Source organism: Peromyscus maniculatus, chromosome 8 (genome assembly GCF_049852395.1).
Source record: "Peromyscus maniculatus bairdii isolate BWxNUB_F1_BW_parent chromosome 8, HU_Pman_BW_mat_3.1, whole genome shotgun sequence".
NCBI lineage: Eukaryota > Metazoa > Chordata > Mammalia > Rodentia > Cricetidae > Peromyscus > Peromyscus maniculatus.
Genome location: NC_134859.1, coordinates 80,127,297 through 80,146,875, shown reverse-complemented (window position 1 = coordinate 80,146,875; position 19,579 = coordinate 80,127,297). Strand labels below are relative to the sequence as shown.

Sequence of the window (19,579 nt, the reverse complement as noted above, 5' to 3'; positions counted from 1 at the left end):
CAACCAGAGTACACCTTTCAAATGGGCTTTGCAAAAAAATGGGCTGATGGATTTTCACATAGCTGGGAAGCCAGAGCTTTGGGGCCACACCATGGTTACGAACCCGTTAACCTTGATTTACAGAAACCAAGCACATTTATTCCTTGGTCATTACACAGCCACAGCTCTACTTTTGGGTTTTTAGTGAGGGGAAAGGTGTTGAACCCAAGGCTTTATGTAATGCCACACCTAAAATATTTGACCTTAGAATAGATACTTCAAATATACCCCCACTAAGCAACATAATTATTTTCTGCAGTAACCACACAATAAGCAGTCACAATAAAATAGTTGTTGCTCTCTATCTTTCCTCAGTTTCAGAGCATTAGAAAGTTAGGGTATTATTCTGAATGAAATATTCTGCATATGCATTGAAAGTTACCAAAGAAAAATATACATAGTTTTGTGTTTTAAGATAGAAGTACAATAAAAACCTTGAAATAGTCACATGAAACAACATCACTGAAATAATAAAAAAATTCTCATTCTGTGTGTTTATAACTATAATAATATTTTTTGTTTATTTTGAATCAAACAATTTAAATTCTGGAGTATAGAAACTAGGGGTGTGGAAATGAAAGCTGCTCTCCAGTCAGGCACCAAAATGGAAACTTTAGGGAACATGATCTTGGAACAAACACAGGTAGCTGAGTCTCTATGTGTTGGAGACTCACTGAAAACTGAGTGTTCCTCCAATTAGCTTCCAAAAAGGAAACATGACCACTTAAGAAACAAGTAATAAAACATGTGCTAATTAGAAGATTATTCATAATCTTGAACTTGAACTCAACAGTTTATACAGCAACTGCTTAGAGCTTAAACTAACACAAGGCTTAGAGAGAGGAGATTTTATCACTGGAGTATTTCGAGTTTCCAGCACCTAAGGACACCAAAAGAATCAGTCAAACTTTAATCAGGCTCCATTATTTTGACTTAATTTTGTACAGACAGTGAACAGCCCTACTGCCTCTACCCAGCATGTGCCACTCTTACTGTGCCTGCCTTGGCATACCAGAGCCTATAGGTCCCAAAGCTCCAAAAGTCCACCTCAAGGAGTTGATTAGCTAGAACCAGCTGTATTGATTGGCCAGACATTACCTTGTCACCTCAAAAAAGCTGTTTATCTCAGAAGAACACATGTAAAAGTCATCATACTGGTTGCTTTTGTCATGGTTGTGACAAAATCCCTGTCCAAAGCAATGAAAGCAGGGTTTATTTTGGCTCCCTGTTTAAGGACATGTCCATCATGGCAGGGAAGGCAGAGTGGGCAGGTGAATGAAGCAAGCAGTCACATTGCATCTACAGTCAGGAAGCAGAGAGCAATGAATGCTGGTGCTCAGTTGGCTTTTTCCTTTTTATTCAATCCAGGACCCAAGCTCATGGGATGGTGGTGCCCACATTTGGAGTGGATCTTTGAACCTCTAGGAACTCAGTCTAGAAACGGTGTCAAAAACATGACTCACCTTTGTTGGACTCCCAGGTGACTCCTCATTTTGTCAAGATGACAATCAATATTAACCATCGCAAACACCATGCCAGAGTACTCATTTAAAATTAGGAATGGACCTAAACAAACTTGTACTACCATAGGTACAGAGATGTATGTATAAGTTCACGGCAGTTGTATCTCTATGTGCAATGTTCTGTCTTTAGAATACATATTTAAGAAGTTCTCCGGATTAGGAAGATGCATTAGGAACTCAATATAGCAGTAAAACTGAGCAAGACTCTTCCATTTCTGTGTACATTGCTGTGAACTATGTCTACAAAGGCTCATGTATGGAAGTCTTGATCCCCAAGCCAGTAGAGGCACAGAGAGGTGATTGGATTATGAACACACAAACTTCATCAATGGATTGATTCATTGATTAAGTTCATTGATGAATAGGATGGTGACAGGTAGGTTTTTTTTTTTTTGGTTTTTTGAGACAGGGTTTCTCTGTGTAGCTTTGCGCCTTTCCTGGAACTTGCTTTGTAGACCAGGCTGGCCTCGAACTCACAGAGATCCGTCTGTCTCTGCCTCCCAAGTGCTGGGATTAAAGGCGTGTGCCACCACTGCACAGCCTAAGGTAGGCCTTTTTTTAAGAAGTGGATCATTTTAACTGTATTTTTCAAAGGTATATCTGTCCCCAGTTCCTTTATTTCTCCCTTTCTCTCTTCCTCCCTATTCTCTCTCTCTCTCTCTCTCTCTCTCTCTCTCTCTCTCTCTCTCTCTCTCTCTCTCTCTCTCTCTCTCTTCTTTCTGGTCACCATAAGATGAACATTTCTCTCCTTATTTCCTCTCACCCTCTCCCTCTCTTTTCCTCCTCTCTATCCTTCTCTCTTCCTCATGACTCCTCCTTCTCTCTTTTCCTCCCTCTTTCTCCCCTCTCTCCCTCCCTCCTCTTTCTCTTCTTTCTGGACACATTGAGATGAACAGCCTCCTTTGCTACATGTTCTTAATGTCACAAGGTTCTCCCTAACATAGGCTTGTTGCAACGGAGTCAGGAGACCATGAAGTATGACCTTCTAAACCAGGACTCAAAATGGATCTTTTAAAAATTGTTTATGTATTTTGTCACAACAACAAAGGCTGTTTAAAAACACATGTTAATAGTTGTAAGGAATAATTAGCTCTAGCATTCCATTTTTCATTTCACAAAATCATCTAAAATACAGTTGTCATTGTCTTTATTTTATAAATGAGTGAAGTGAGGCTGTGAGTGGTTTGGTGGTCTCCAAACATCGTGAATTAGGTACTTGGTATACTGGGACTTGGAGCTCAATTTAAGAATCCAATGCACTTTCTGTTATTCAGCTCTGAAGTAAGGTAATGTTAGGGCCCATCTTAGACGGGGTGATAAATAGAAGTGCTTACTACTTGCAAGGAGGTTTCATCTGTTATTCAGTAGTAGTTCAGACTCCATTATGTTTCATACACCAGTATTGCTCATTTTCACCTTGTCTACCTGGCAGATGCCTTCACATTTGAAAAGTCCTGTCTCGGGAGAATTGCTCATCTACGAAACCTTCTCAAAGACAGAATTAGTTGTTTTCTCCTTTATGTGCCCAGTGGATCTCATCACACATACTGCCTGTCTCCCATACCTTATCAGGTTAAATCATATATCTCTAAAGCCAACTGTGAACTCCTGAGACCAGAAGCTGCAGTTTTTTCGAATTTGTATTCCTAGTGTCTAGAAAGGTGTGTGGCATGTAGCAGGCTCACAGTACATTTTGAACAATAGGCATTCAATTTCTGGGGAAAATACAAGGCTGAAATTATTTGTAATTGAGGACCAGTCAATGTAGCATCAGCTTTCCAGACAGAAAAGAATGTGCCCATTAAGTTCTTGCTTCCTCTTAGAGATGAGAGATCAGAAACTGAGAGACAATTACATCATTGACTACACTTCCAAACAGCAATATGCAAAACATAAAATTACCCTGTAATGAAATCAATATTCTATTTCTTAATGCTGCTAATATCTTCCAAGCTAATCATATATCACATTAGCAAACAGAAAATATTAGTGATAGAATGAATCTTTGAAAGCCATGCTGTTTAATAGCCTGATTTTATATGTGAGAAAATCAAGATCCTGAGAGACAATCTCACTTGCTTGTGGTTTCGTGTTTGGTCAATGGGAAAGCCAAGCCTAAGAGCACTTTCTTACAGCCTTTTGTCTTTCTTTGATCTAAAAGGGGGTTGGCAGAAGGGCAAATGGAGGGATAACCTTGGGGATAGCATACTTGTGTGCTTACCCACCCAGTCTATGCCCAAGAACATATGATGGGTAAAACAAGAGCTTAGTTCTTGATTAAACCGGCCACTTTCACAGATGTGCCATTCCTTTGACCATACACTATGCCCTAGATTTTTGTTTCTTTGTTGTTAACTCCAGATACTATCCTGGAAAGAAATTAAAGCACAATTCTCCTCTTAAACAGCAGGCATCACAAATAGTTTTGAAGTAAAGAAAATGATGTCCTAAAGCTCTGTGTCAGGAGGGCTTTAGAATAGTGTGGTTGAAGTGACACTATAGACCAATTCAAAGAACCTGCGTTCTAGGGCTAGTGCCACCACTGACCTACTCCACCACTAAGGTTAAATCTCTCATTTGTTGAATCTTTCATATCTGTTCACTAATGAGGATGCGTGGATAAGACACAACCCATGAAGTGATCATTACACTAAGAGTATGCAATGAAAATGGCAGTCTACTTGTATGAAACTTGCCACCTAAAACTACAGTCCCAGTCTATTCAACAAACAAGCTCAGACTGAAGGATGGTCTATCAAGTAACTATTACAGCACATGACAAAACTAACAGCAAGGAACAGTGAAGAAACACTGAGAGACTCTCATTGCTTGGGAGGCAGTAAGAGGCACCATGGCTATGCAAAAGGGGTACCCCAAAAAAAGACAGAAAAAGAATTTTTTTTTGCAAGTGTTGGGATATCTAAAGCAACCTGCAAATCAGTTAATAGTTGTGTACTCAAGTTGTTGTCCATGTTGTGACAAAGGTGTAGTATACAGTAATGTAGGGAACAAAGGATACCTAGAAATTCCCGGCATTATCTTTGGAAAATTCTGTAAACCTAAAATTTTCCAAAATAAAATGTTTTTTTTTTTTTTTTTTTTTTTTTTTTTTTTTTTTTTAAGATGACCATCACAGAGGATATAGTGGACGACTATAGATACATCCTCAGATATAGTGGATGACATTCAAATGCTAGTTTATACCTGGAGATAAGATAGATTTCTGTTGAGTTTTAAGAGGTTTAATCTGGTATAGTATTTATTTATTTAGTCTGTTGTTCAGTTTGCCTCTTATGCAGAAAACAAAAGGAACTCAGCAATATTCCATCCAAGAAGCAGTATCTTAATCATGTTCAGACAGTGGCCTGGAGGAGCAGAGCCTCATAGAACAGTGTACCACTCTCTAGACCTGCTTCTGCCACTGCAAACTTAGTCCATAATGTCACTTGTCTTACACTGTCTTCGCATCTGGAAAAAGAATTTTAACAGTGCAAATGTGGTTTAAGTTGAAAGAAGTAAGCGACAATTATACACATACACACATGTGTTGTGTGTGATCAGTCATTGTGACCCCATGAGCTTAAGAGATGACATATCTAGAGACAGAATAATTGTCTTCCCCAAGTATCCACAGCCTAATCCTCAAAACTTCAAATGTATTAACTTAGATGGCAAAAGAGACTTCAAGGGTCTGATTAGGCTAAGATCTTGTGATTCATAGATTAGTCCAAGGTTATGCAGATGGACTAGATACAATCACAATGTTTTTAAATTTCTTCCTTTTTACTTGTTTTGAGACAGGGTCTCACTCTGTAGTTCACCCAGTCTTGAACTCATGATCATCCTGCCTTAGTATCTTGAGTGTTGGGATTATAGGTATATGCCACCATGCCTAGCAAGCATTCACATATGAGAGGCAGGAGTTTCTGAGTCTAAGAAGGGTTATGATAATAGAAGCAGAGGTTAGAGTCATGTGATGGAAAAAGGGAGGCAGGGGACTCCAGAAGGTGGCAAAGGATATTGCTTTCTTTCTCACTAGTTTCCTTCTTCAGATAATCTTCAGTAAAAGAAAGGAAAACAATATTCCTTCCAAAGGATATTAATTCCCCATTCAAGATTTGAAGATACTGTGTCAGAACAATGTCTTCTATTTCATTTTCAAATGCTATGCTATGATTAATATGGATTCCATTTGTTTCTTAGAAATTCATATGTGGATACAATTCATTTGACTATACCACCTCTATTCCCCTTCAACTTCTCTTGTGTCCCCATAAACCCTCCACTCAAATTCATGTTCTGAGTGTGTGTTGTTCACTAAATCCAATTAGTGTTGCCTGCATGTACATGTGTATAGGGCAGAATACTGGGGGTGAGGGTAACTTACCAAGAGACTCATCTTTGAAAAAAATTGATCTTCCCTCCTTCAGAAATTGTCAACCGCCTGCAACTGCTTGACTAAGGGTGAGGTCTGTGAGTCCCTTCCCACCTATGCTGAATTATTTATTGGTATGGTCTTGTTCAGGCAAATATAGCTATTGAGAGTCAATGGGAGCAACATTCTTGTCATTTCAGAAGACACTATTTTGTAGCAGTCCTCCAAGATGGATGGTCATGCCACAGTCAACCATGTTGGACATTTTAGAAGCAGACTTTGTGGTCCTCTGCACAAAGAAATGAGAGCCACTGTGTCTAGCCAAATTCTAAGGTGCTTCAGGATTTTTGGCTTCAATAGTAAATAGCTTTAGAATGAATGGGATTTTTTGGTCTGATAGGATTTCACACTTCCTATTACTATATGTGGCAAAAATGAATAAATTTTACAGATGTGAAGAACATTTTTCATCAATTGCCTGTGAGTCATCCAAAGGAGCATTACTCTGAATCAGTCTGATCTTCAGTGAAAGAGAGCATAGAACTTCCCAAAGTTCCCAGACAGAGATTCAAGATAAACTACCTTCTTGCTAGCTTTAAAGCAACAGTCAATATGAAGCGAAAACCCTCCTGAGCCTAAGCCCTCAGCTCTGGAAAGGAAGGAAACTCTTCCAAGTCCATTAGGACCATGACTTTAGATGAGCGTAAATCATAATGATGCTTTCAACAGTGTGATCTTCATAGAGAAGCCAGCTAAGTCATACTCAGGTTCTGACCCAAGGAATCCATGAGACAGTCAATATGTGCTGATTAAGTAAGTGGTCATAGTTAACGCAGTAATAGAAACCACTGAGAGCTGTTTACTACAGGAGGAATGCTGGGGTATGTATGACCCAGGAGGCATCCTAGTTCAGCAAGAACCTTGTCTTCTTGTTTGTTTCCTGCCTAGGACTGTTGAGGAAAGAAGAGCTATTTGTATCACTGTTGTCAAGCCTGAGACTTTTTTAAACAAAGGGAACAGGCCCGTTGCAAAGCACAGTTAATTAGACTTCAGTATGCAACCACAGGTGGTTGGAGATAATTGCATTCATCTAATAGTCTTGAGATTTAAAGACTACCCAGCAAGGAATTGCTGGAAAATAGTGTTCTGGGGGAGTTTACTGTCCAAGATGAGCCATTTGCAGTTGGTTTTAAAGAAAGCAACATAGAATGGCATGGTGAGCTAATGAAACCTCCTAGCTCCAGTCCTGATCATAAATATTAACATTAGTGACAAATTCTTCTGTTGATTTTTCTGAAAGTGAAGGACTCAGTTTCAGGATCCTGTGGTGATTTCCATGTCTTCAGGAAGAAGTAATGGCTCATAACTATTTCTCTATCCTCCAGTTACTCCCAGGACCTCAATTCAAACGTTAAGTATGGTCTGTAAGCCTTTGAGTCAGTGCCTGACCATATCCACTATTAAAGCCCCCGGCCTCTGTCGTTTTGCACTCACCACAGTGTCCTTTGTTCTCTTTCTCATGTATATCTTGCCTATGCTTGCTACCACACAGACTTTACTGCCTGGAATGATTCTCTATGTCCATTTATTAGACTAGTAGTGTCCTGGCTAACTTCTGCTCCTAGCTTGCTGTGGTTTTCAAGGCAGGGACTCCCTGATTTTTAGACTATTTCTATTAGACCTTAAAACAGTGGTTCTCTACCTTCCCAATGCTGTAACCCATTAATACAGTCCCTCATGTTGTGGTGACGCCCCCAACCATCAAATTATTTCATCGCTACTTCATAACTGTAATTTTTGCTACTGCTATGATTTATAATGTAAATCTCTGATATGTTAAGATATCTGATATGCAACCACCAAAAGGGTGGTAACCCACAGGTTGAGAAGCACTACCTTAAGCATGCAGTATCGGGCCAGTAAGTTGGCTCCTCAGGTACAGTACTTACTGTGCAGGCCTGGTCATCCCAGTTTGATCCTCACAACCCACATGAAAGTGCAAGGCAAGAACTGGCTCCACAAAATTGCTTGTTGACTTCAACATGTCAAGTAACACATTCATAACTATATTATGCTTATAGAGACTATGCTTATTAGACACATAATAAAATTGAGAAAAACAGTGGTTTCCCTTTGTATTATGCACTGGATTTCATACTGTGATCTATCATTACTATCATATTATTATTGTTATTATTATTATTATATTCATCACTTCAAGGGCTGAAGAACATCTGTCTGTAGAGTCAAGCCTTTCTTTTATCTTTTTCCTTCTTATGTGTCTGTTCTGAGCCAAGTCAATTTAGCAGTTGTGGATAGCCTGTTGTAGGGAAGGCCAGTTCTATATCCTGATGGTGCAGGAGATGAGAGGAGAGGAGGACCCTAACCCTAAAAGCTGGCCTGTCCTTGGAATCTTCACTGTTCCCATCTTAGCTCAAGTCACCTCTTTTTACTTCAACTCTGTAATACTGTCAACCTCTTCTCTGTTTCTTCAGGGACTTCGGGATGTCTAGAGTATCAATCGGTACATCACTTAATCATCAGATCCCTGTTGCTCCCTAGTATTAATTCCCAGAGCTCTTCTTGCTCTACTGAGCCACACACCTTTCAAGGCTTTCAGGCCTTTGCCTCTCTTGCTTCTCATTCTAAAATTCCATTTCTCTTACTCCTCTGTTGAGTGCTCCTGATCCTCAGGGCTGTGCCTCCCCTAGGATGTCCTCCTTTCCTTCTTAAAGTTAGTAACTCCCAAACACTTTGGAGAGGGGTCCTGGAAATATTGTAAGATAGCAGACATTTATCTGTCTTTCTCTCACTGCTTCCAGAGATTGAGGCCAGGGTAAGCTCTTTAGAATCATATCTCAGTGCCAAATATAACTTTTTCGAGGGAGGTCATCCTGGATCAATGATGTGCTGAGGGGCTCAGACCTAGTGTCCTTGAGTGAGCCTTATTAGCAGGTGACAGACTCTTCTAAGAGGGGGTCTCACCTTCTCTAGAGCTTCATAAGTTTAGGAAAATACGTAATCCATGGGTTGTGATTCACAGCTTTAGAAGGGAAGCAAGCTCAGATTTTGTTTTAGGCTGGAAAGAGACTTCCCTTGTGAACCTTATCACATGGAGCAGATATTGGGATTTCCAGTGGCTGTATATTATTTTTAGCAAGTGACTCCCCTACTGCATTGTAAGCCCCAGAAGTTATACATCATCTCTTTATGCCATAACATTCCATAGTACAATGTCTCCTCCTAGGGAAGATGATCATATTTTTTAACGTAAGTAGAACATGAATAGACAGTATTTGGCACATATTCCAGAAGTGTGTTAAAGACATGTGTGTATTTACATTAAATTAAAAATGTGTTATATATATCTGATATATTTATAACACATTTTTATTATTTAATAAATAAAATTTAAATGGTACTGAACAAACTTTCTGCTAATTCCTCAGCATAATTAATCTAATGTTTTTTTTGTGTGAACATATATATTTTATTTATTTTGTTCTCGTTATTTAACAGTTTCACACATTTATGCAATGAAGTTTAGTCATTTACACCCCCCCCCCGACAATTCTTCTCCTCATCCACTCCCCCTCTCACTGGAGTCCTTCTTTTCATCAAGTCTCTCTCCTACTTTTTAATCTTCCTTTTGTGTGTGGCTCACTGAGTTTAACAAGAGTTACTCACGAGGTTACTGAGTAAAGCTGTGCAACTTCTCTGTGGCTACACCATTGAAGAAAATGACATACCCTCCCCCCAACAACCTTTAATGCCTATAGTTTGATCCCATCAACATTTAATTTGGATGTTTTAGGGGCCCATAGCCTTTGTTTTATAGTCTTTTTTATCTTTTTATTCTATTTTTTAATACAGTTTGTCATCTGTATTAAAATGTTTGATTAGAAAAATACTTGTGTCTGTTTCTTATCTTCAGTGGAATGTAGTTGACTTCCACCAGAGGAACCATAGCTAGTTTTCCAGCATCCCACTTTGATTAGTCTTTCACTGCTTAGAAATATATTAACATTCTTCCCCTTTCATGATGCCTGAAGCCCTATGCACTGAACAAAAGTACTTTACTTTGGTCTGTATAAACCATGTGTGCTGACCTCTTCACTAGTTCTTCCTAGGTTCTGAGCCTTAGAGAGGCAGAATCTACCACTCTAAGATGGTGTAGAGCTCACTCTTCTTTGTCTGTACTGTCAGATAGTCCTCATGTTGTGCTCCTTCTCCCCCTGAGAAATACTGAGATCCTAGCATCCTTCTCTCCTTCAGCCTTGGACACCTGAATCTGGAAAACTATTTTGAACAGAAAGTAACAGAGAGTGAGTAAATAAGTTTATAATCTCACTGAACAAGATGAGTGGTGAGGCAGTTCCATGATTAATTAAACCTTCAGGTGGTCCATAAAAGGGTATTATTGGGTCAGGCAAGATTGCTTAGCAGGCAAAAGCACTTGCTCACAAACATGACAATCTAAGGTCAAACCCCAGAAACTATGGTGGAAAGGGGGAACCAACTTCTAAAATTTTTCTTTTTCTTTGTCTTTCACATAGCCATCACATAGCATATGTGTGTCCAACATACATATTCTCTCTCTCTCTCCTCTCTCTCCTCTCTCTCTCTCTCTCTCTCTCTCTCTCTCTCTCTCTCTCTCTCTCTCTCTCTCTCTCTCACACACACACACACACACACACACACACACACACACGTGCACACATTGCACAAAGTATAGTAAGAAAATGGCTTAAATAATAAGAGGGATCTTTTTATATTTCCATTATGCTGTCTTCAGTGTGGCTTTAGTATTCAAGCTTATTCAATAGACTTCCTTTCACACTATGTCATGGACAGAATCACTAATCACTTGTGTGTGTGTGTTTGTGTGTATGTGGTGTCCGTCAGTTGTCCAGAGAAAGAGAATTAATGAAATAGGGAAAGGAAGAATATGGGAGGATACACACACACACACACACACACACAAACACACACACACACACACACACACAGAGAGAGAGAGAGAGAGAGAGAGAGAGAGAGAGAGAGAGAGAGAGAGAGAGAGAGAGAGGGAGAGAGAGGCATTTCTGACCAAATGTCTAGTAGCATGCTTTAGCCATTACATAAATTATTAATTACAATGTTTCTGGCAATAAAAGAAGGAACTCACCATTGTTGTGGTAGATGTTAGCTGTGTGGAGGGTGAACAGCCAAACAAAACCTGGGCTTTGCCTGAAAAGCAGAGCCTGCTGAGGGTGAGGCTAGTGGAAGGCATGTATTGAGCTGGTCCACAAGAAATTCTGATACACTCTACACAGGCAGAATCTTGACAACTCTACACCATTATCAGCCTTGCGACAGCACTGGTTCTCTGGAGCCATGCTTTTATGGTCTATCTTGCTCTTTAGATGGTGAGTTCAGTTTGAGTAAGAGCTATGTGCCAGTTCTTCTTCCTTAGCCCCAAACAAGGTGCTCTGCATCAGGGAACTATTGCATAAATGCCACCAAAACTGGCCAGAAGTAGGACATTCTGGCACCAAATTAACCTTTCATTTGCCACTGCTGTGGCCTTCATGTGTTTCTCTCCAACACAAGTTCTATAGACACAACTTGTATGCAAACCAGGCTGGATATGAAGAAAAGTAAAACTCTCAGTCAGCATCAAAGTTAGGGGAAAAATTCTTACCCATGGTTGCCTCTAAAGCATAAAACAAGTCAAACTAGGGCTTTGGACATATATAAAGAGGATATAAGAAACCAAAACAAATAGTATATGGTAGAGAGGCAAAATGTTACAGAGCCACACATTGCTATCTAAGGGCATGTCAGTAACCACAGGTGCTCTCTACAGAGGTAGAAATAATTTAGAAATGAGGGACTCTCCTTGGTTGTTATAATCCCATACTCACAGGTACAAAGAATGTAATGATTAATAGAATTTTTGAGCTATCATGAGTATAAAAAGTTTCTCTTGACAAAATATAAATCTTTTATATCATAGAGAAGGATTCCACCAACTATAAATATCAAATGACAGATATCTATACCTATTGAAATAGACACAGTGCATGTAACTTTCATGATTGCTATTAGAAACCTGGCCACTTGTGGGTGAATTAAATTCAGTTCCTGTCACACTGGGCTAAAGAACAATGAGCCATGTGTTGCATGCAGCATACTTGTGAAGTTAGGGATGTAGACCTCTGAGGCTCTCTAGGTGACTTTTTCCTGAGTCACTCCCTCCCCCCTTTTACCATGAGTGTCTTCCTCCAATGAAACAGCCCCAGCAATACTTATTGTTGTTCCATGACAGAAATGAAAACAGAGATGCTTAAAGGAATTTTACAAGCACCTTCTTTTTTGTCCAGCTTATATGAAAAGCTCTACAAAAGAAAAAGAAAGGCAAAAAGATAGAGCAGTCAAGAATGAATCAGACGACCTGGGACACAGCACATTTTATCTGTCACCAAGTTCGGCACCCTCAGCTGGTTCTTTTAATCTTCTGTTCTGAGCACCAAGGGTGAGTGGGACCATCCATTGAAGCCCTTGAGAGTTTCCTTTCTGTCTCTCTCACATCTAATAAGTTAAAAATACCGTGGGATATGTTGCCCATCCATGCATTTTTTCCTTTAAATGCTTGCTCTTTCTTTTGCCTCCCTCTCTTCTGATGTCTTGTGAGATGGTTTATGGTTTTTACAGTTAATACCAGGTTATTAATTCCACCTATTATGTAGAGAATAGGATCATTACAAATAAGGGAAGTGGGAGAGACAGGGGCCTCTGCTCTCCTTCTCAACTAAAGTCACGGTGTGTTTCTGGCTATAGTCTGCCTTTGGTTCTCAGTCCACTGCCCACATGCTGACAGTGTCCACACATGACCTGTTATTTTTAGCTGATGCTTGGCTTGATCTGCCGAGTCTTGAGCATGGATGCTGCTGTAGAGACATCAGTGACAGCATGCATCCCAGCAAGCTTCGTTGCCATGGTCAGTCTGTTCAGCTTTCCTGTTTCATTAATGTTAAGAACAGTCCTTCCTCATTTAACCAAGTGTGGGCAGACAGCCTGTGCTCTCAGTTTTCCATCATGCCTTTCCTTAGAGGAGATGCCTATTGAGGATTACAGGCTTACACAGAAAAACAATATATTATGTATAAGTTGCTGCTCACAAAATAAACCTTCTCTTAATGTAATACTCTACCAGTACTTGAGTTATAGACTCTTTTGACTTTTACCATACATTTCAGGCCATGTAGCCAATGTGACATCACAGAAATAACACTGGTGTTCATCCAAATTCTGTTTTTTTTTAAATTATCGTTTTACTAATACATAGGGGTATGAGGAGTAGTGTGTGATAAACTGATGAATGGGGTGTTGAGTATTTCTATCTCCTTAAAAATGTTTGAGGAGCAAAGTGATTTGAAATACATAGATAAAAATAGATGTGTTTTTACCTGGAACAAAGCTTCCCTGGACCACCTCCTTGTATGCCCACCAGCCTTCATGGATTTTTGGTGAATTCTGTTGAGCTAAAGGAGAAACAAGAAGAAGGTAGATTAAGATGCAGCACAGAAGCCATGTTCCAGCTGTAAAGCAAAAATAGTAACTATCCATGACATCACCTTTTACTACTTCAAAGCCACAGTCCTTAAGACTCCTCTCTTTTTTTTCTTCAAATGCACCATTAGCATGTAAATTTCTTGTCATAGTTTTTTTTACAGTTATTTGGATATTTAAAATGTTTTATTTAAAAGTTTTTTTCAAACAATATATTATGATCATCTTCTTTCCTCTTCCCCAACTCCTTCCAGATCCTCTATGCCATCCTCCAACTTCACGTTCTCTCTCTCAAAAAAAAAAAAAAAACAAGAAAAATAATAACAACAACAAAATCCCCCAAACTCAGAATTAGTGTTTCCTAAAGCTGCACACTCAGTTGAAGAGGATGACCTCCCCCAAACACAGGAGGACCTGCATTCTTAGTTCAAAGGTATAAGGAATAGCTGTGCTTTTCTGCTAGAATCTTTGGGCAAGCTCTCAAGGTATTTGGATTTCTTTTAATGGCAGTAAAGAGACAGTGATTATGTATTGCCTTATTTTCTTGACTTCCACACACATACAGACACAGATGCACACCTCCCCACTCCCTACACCACTTGTTGGTGGACTCGTGCATACAAATCTCAAAGAGTTTGTATATCTGTGTCCTTGTTTTTATTAAACTGCATTCATATTTCAGTTGTCAGTTATACTGAAGAAGACTCAGATGCAACCAAACTTGTAATTTGTTTTGACTAAACCAAACATTAAGCCTTTATTTATTGTCTTAGTTTTACCCAACCTCCCTTTTCAAAATCCCAGCTTTGAGATGCGTTATTCAGTGTTACAAAAGATAGGCACAGAACACTGGGCTTGAAAACAAGGATTTGTGTAGACAAGGGACTTGCTAAATCCCTCTGGGTTCTGGATGTACTTATAATGTTTTTCTCTGCCTATGAGACTGGAACCTTGCAGCTGGTAGCACCACGGTTGAAGGATAGTTACTGACAGAAGACAAATGAAAGAGAAGTCCAACCTGAAACTGACAGTGGGGTTCAGGACTTTAGAAACACACTGAAGAGGGACAAAGAACTGATTGGAAGGTCTGGAATGGTATCAGCTACAACGTCTAGGGAGTGGATGCAGCAACATGCAGTGGGTTTCCTGGCACTCTGAATTCCCATGTGTTAAAGACTCCAGATGTTTCCATTGTACTTGAAGTTCCTGAAGGCATGAGCAGCTCCAGAAAACAGATCGAGATATCACTAAGTGGGTGGACAAAGACCATACCTCTGAGCTAGAGAAAATTGGGTTAGAATTCAGAAAGCATTTTGATGTTTCGTTCTCTGAGCATTGGAACTGCACAGTAGCTACGCCTTCCTTTTCCTTTTCTTCCCCAGTACATTGATGGGCCACTGCCACAGGAGCAAGAGGAGATTCCAAAGACTTAGTAATTCATGACATGAATATAGATGATACATAATGCAGTCAAGACTAATGACTTTTTTTTTTGAACACTTTGTAACACTTAGCTGGGTGCTGATTAAATATAATTCACAGATAATACAACCTATCAAAACAGATCAAACCCAAACCTTAATATTTTACTAAATGCAACTCGATCCAGACCCTGCTCATTCTGTAGGCCTGGAAAAGACACGCATTTCCACCAGCTTGAAAGTAATTGGACTTGAACTTAATCTACCAGCTTTGCATCAGAGATAATTCAGGAAAGTTTTCCTTATCTCAGACAGGAATTTCTCAGTCTTATCAAAACTCACAAGTTCGAAAAACAGAACAAAAAAACAAAACAAAACAAAACAAAACAAAAAACAAAAACAAAAACTAAAAACCTCACAAGTGCTTTATCATATCAAGATTGTTGAGAATGTAAATAAAATCCATAACCTTCTTTGTTTACTCTGAGAGCCTGTTGTTGGGGATTGTCTTGGATATGTTTCATCACTTAAATAAAGATCCATGACGTAGACTCAACAATTTGTGTTTTATATATCTTTTTTATCAAGATACTTTACAAATTTATTTATTTATTTATTTATTTATTTATTTTTTTTTTTTTTGGTTTTTCGAGACAGGGTTTCTCTGTGTAGCTTTGCGCCTTTCCTGGAACTCGCTTTGGAGACCAGGCTGGCCTCGAACTCACAGAGATCCGCCTGGCTCTGCCTCCCGAGTGCTGGGATTAAAGGCGTGCGCCACCACCGCCCGGCTACAAATTTATTTTTAATTTATATCTTTCTGTATGAATGTATGACACCTATAAATTTGACAACAGAGGCCAGAAGAGGGCATCAGAGCCCATGAAGCTAGAGTTACAGGTGGATGTGCGATACCTGATGTATGTGCTGGGAACTGAACTCACATACTCTGGAAAAACCGTAAGCACTCTTAACCACCAAGTCACCTCTCAAGCCTCGAGCTGCACTATATATGATATATATATCAACAAGAATTGTTTTATAGGATATATTTTGATGTCTTTGTCCCTCTCTCAGATCTTCTGAGATTCTTCCCACCTCCCTACTCACGCAACTTTATGTTCTCCATCTCTGTCATAAACAAACAAACATAAAAAAGAGAAAGCAAAAGCAACAAAAACAAGTAAGAACACACACACACACACACACAGAGAGAGAGAGAGAGAGAGAGAGAGAGAGAGAGAGAACTGGCTAATGTTCAGAGAGTGAAAGACTTTGGAGCACTCAGTCCTAAATGAGATGTCTTCATCAAGTCCCTCCCCTCACAATTTAGGGATCTATAATGAAGAGGAGGTGGTAAGATTTTAAGAGCCAGAAGTTACCAATGACTCCAAGGAAACAGTGTCTTTGAGGACTGATATACTTACAAACAAACAAACAAACAACAACAAAAATAGTTCAAAATAAACAAAAACACAGAGTTAATTTTGTGTTGGCAAATTATGACCACGGGGGCCTGCCATGGAGTGTGGTGGATATCCCCAGGAGCACTCCATTTGAGAAAATTGAGTTTCCATTTGCCAACAGTTATCAACAGCAAACAGCTTCTTTTAGGGGTGGGACCCTGTGTCCACTTCACCCTCTCAGGGCTGGGACCCCATCTGCCTTAAACCTGTGTAAGTTTTCTGCATGTCTCTTGTCAATTCACGTGTGCATCAGTCCTGTTGTATGCAGAAGACACTGTTTCCTTGGAGTCATCATAGCTTCTGGCTTTTAAATATTTCCACCTCCTCTTCCTCATAGATCCCTGAGCTTTGAGGGGAGGGATTTGAAGAAGAATCTTCTTTAGGACCAAGTGCTCCAAAGCCTTCCACTCTCTGCACATTATCCAGCTGTGTGCCTCTGTTTTATTTCCCATCTACTGCAAGAAGAAACTTCTCTGAGGAGGGTTGACTGAGGTACTGATGTGATCCCCAATCTAGTATAGTACCCCCAACTTTCTATTAGAGTATTTGCACGTATTTTAAAAGTTCAACATAAAACTTTAACTATATCATAATCAAGGAATTAAAGAAATACAATTGATCATAATACTGTTTCAGTCCATAAAAGCTTATATATAACACACTATAAAGCATAGATCAGCAGACTAGCTCTGACCAGGGAGACATGTACAGAGATCAAGAGCCAAGAATATTTTTGTATTTTTAAAGTGCTTGAAAAAAAAAAAAACCAAACCATAGCAATAACTTGTGATGTGAAAATTATATAAAATTTAAACTTCAATGTTCACAAATCATTTTGGCTCACTATGTTCATTTGCTTACACTTTACCCACCAGTTCCTTTCTTTGGCAGTACCATGTTTAAAAAGCTGCAAGAGAAGTCATTTGGCTCAAGAACCCTGAAATATTTCCTCTTATTATTTTTTACTTAAAAAGAAAAGTGGTGGCAGTTAATTTATACACATAAAATTCAAAAAAGAAAATTAACATAATGAATGTAACAGTTTAATTGCAATTGCAATTCCATAAAAAAATTACAAGGAACACAATTTAAAATAAAATACTGTATATTTCAACATGTATACAGTTGAGCACGATGCACTGGAACATAAAGTGAAAAAATTGGATGCTGGATTGAAGCAGGTACAAATATTGTAGAAGTGTTGTATAGGAGGTTTCCGAATCATGGCCTGACTGACAAAGGTGATTCTCCAAAATAGTGACAACACACCTTCTCTTTATTTATGGGCATTTGTATTCTTAAAAAAAAAACAAGGGTTAGTAAAAGTTTGTAAAAGTTTCATGTTCACATGCAGAGTGGAGCTGGTGGGTTCAGAAAAATAAAACGTTTCCCACTCACTTGAATGTCTGCTGGGACATGGGATCATTTATCATTATTTGGAACTGTCTACTGTACTAGAGAGCACATAGCGTCTATGCCACCACCAGCCCCCCTTTGTTGGAGCTAATTGCACCTTTTTCATTATAACACTCTCAAGAGCCCTCATTAATTTCCAAAATATTTCTCTAGGAATGTTGACACCCTGTTGACAGTCTCTGACCTATGGGACTATTTATAACATTATTTGTGTCTTCTAAGCGAGCTCGAGTGAAGTATTATATTGGATGCTAAGCAGAGGATGATGTTTTATCTACATAGATGAAAGAGACACATCTTACAAAGGGAGAAGATGGCAGCCAATACCCATGCACATCCTTACTCAGGCAGCTAGAATCTTTAGGGAATAATGTGAGGATAGTGGAAGAATAGTCATCCCCTGTGGTGGGGGACTGAAGAAAGGAACTAAACTTTGAGCGGAAGAGAAAATAAAATACATGCACAGACAAAGAAAGTAGAATAAAACAGAGCCTGGAGGCTCAGCACGAAGTGGGACTGCTTAGCTCCTATACAGAATGCCACGTGGCCTGAGATGATAGCTAAAGACACAGAGAGGGCCTCAGAACATGTGGACTATACTTTGAGCATTATACAATCTAGCCAAGAAAAATGAGGTGGTGGGGAGTGATGCAAGGGACAAAAACCACGTGGCAGAGAACAAAAGTGTTTGCGGGGTGGGAATGGGAGAAGAGAACCAAAATTGTAGTTAATGATGGACTCGTCACTGCACAGAATTTCAGTGCAGCCAGAAAGGAATAAAACATAGATGCCAGGAAGAGCCTCTCCTCTTCTTGGGACTCAACTGGAGCAGTGTTAAGAAGTCAAATGAAAAATTCACAGAGTGAGTGGCTAAGCAACTTTAGAGACAAAGGCCCTTTCCTGCCTAACCCACCCTGGACAACTAAGGGTAGGGGTCAGGGAACTATATTCTGAGGTCTGACCAGTAAAAACCCCTGGCTAGAAGGGAGTCTGAGAGTCAGAACTTGATGGAGTGTCCCATGAAGCAGAAGTCTGATCTGATCCATAGACTGGAGTGAATCTCAACTGAGCTACACCAATCAAGAGAAACTACACCTCATTCCTCCCACAACCTAGTCTCACTAGAACATCGTAAATACTCTCATTAAAAGAATACAGTGAGTTAAAAAATCTAATCAAGGACTCAGTGCTCTTAGGCCTCTTTTCCTCCTATTGGGTTGCCTTTTATCTTATTCTATCTTGTTTGGATGTCATCTCTTGGAGGCCTACTCTTTCCTGAAGAGGAAATGGAGGTGGGTTAGATCTGGGGCAGAGGGGAGGTGGTGGTGATCTGGAAGGAGTGGAAGGAGGAGAAACTGTGGTTAGGATGTATTGTATGAGAGAAGAAATTTATTTTCAATAAATAGATAAATAAATAAATAAATAAATAAATAAATAAATAAATAAATAAATAAATAAACTCAAGTCCTATGTAAACACACAGAAACATGAAAAATCAATGAGAAAAACTCCTCTAAAAATGATCAATTCAGTTGGGTGTTGTGGTACATGACTTTAATCCCAGCACTAGAGAGGCAGAGATAGGTGGATCTCTGAGTTTGAGTCCAGTGTGATCTACAGAGGGAGTTACAAAATAGGCAGGGATACACAGAGAAACCTCATCTGAAAAACTACACATGTCGGGCAGTGGTGGCGCATGCCTTTAATCCCAGCACTCAGGAGGCAGAGCCAGGAGGATCTCTGTGAGTTTGAGGCGAGCCTGGTCTACAGAGTGAGATCCAGGACAGG

At 39.5% G+C, this 19,579-nt stretch overlaps 1 protein-coding gene across 1 annotated transcript in view; it reads right to left on the bottom strand.

Annotated features, from left to right (window-relative positions):
- The window catches only part of Ca10 (carbonic anhydrase 10), a 515,736-nt gene that overhangs the window by 413,695 nt on the left and 82,462 nt on the right, over positions 1-19,579 (bottom strand). Inside the window, exon 2 of the mRNA XM_006972007.4 lies at positions 13,389-13,463. Within this exon, the coding sequence (XP_006972069.1) occupies positions 13,389-13,463 (75 nt within the window). The remainder of the gene's footprint in view (positions 1-13,388; positions 13,464-19,579) is intronic.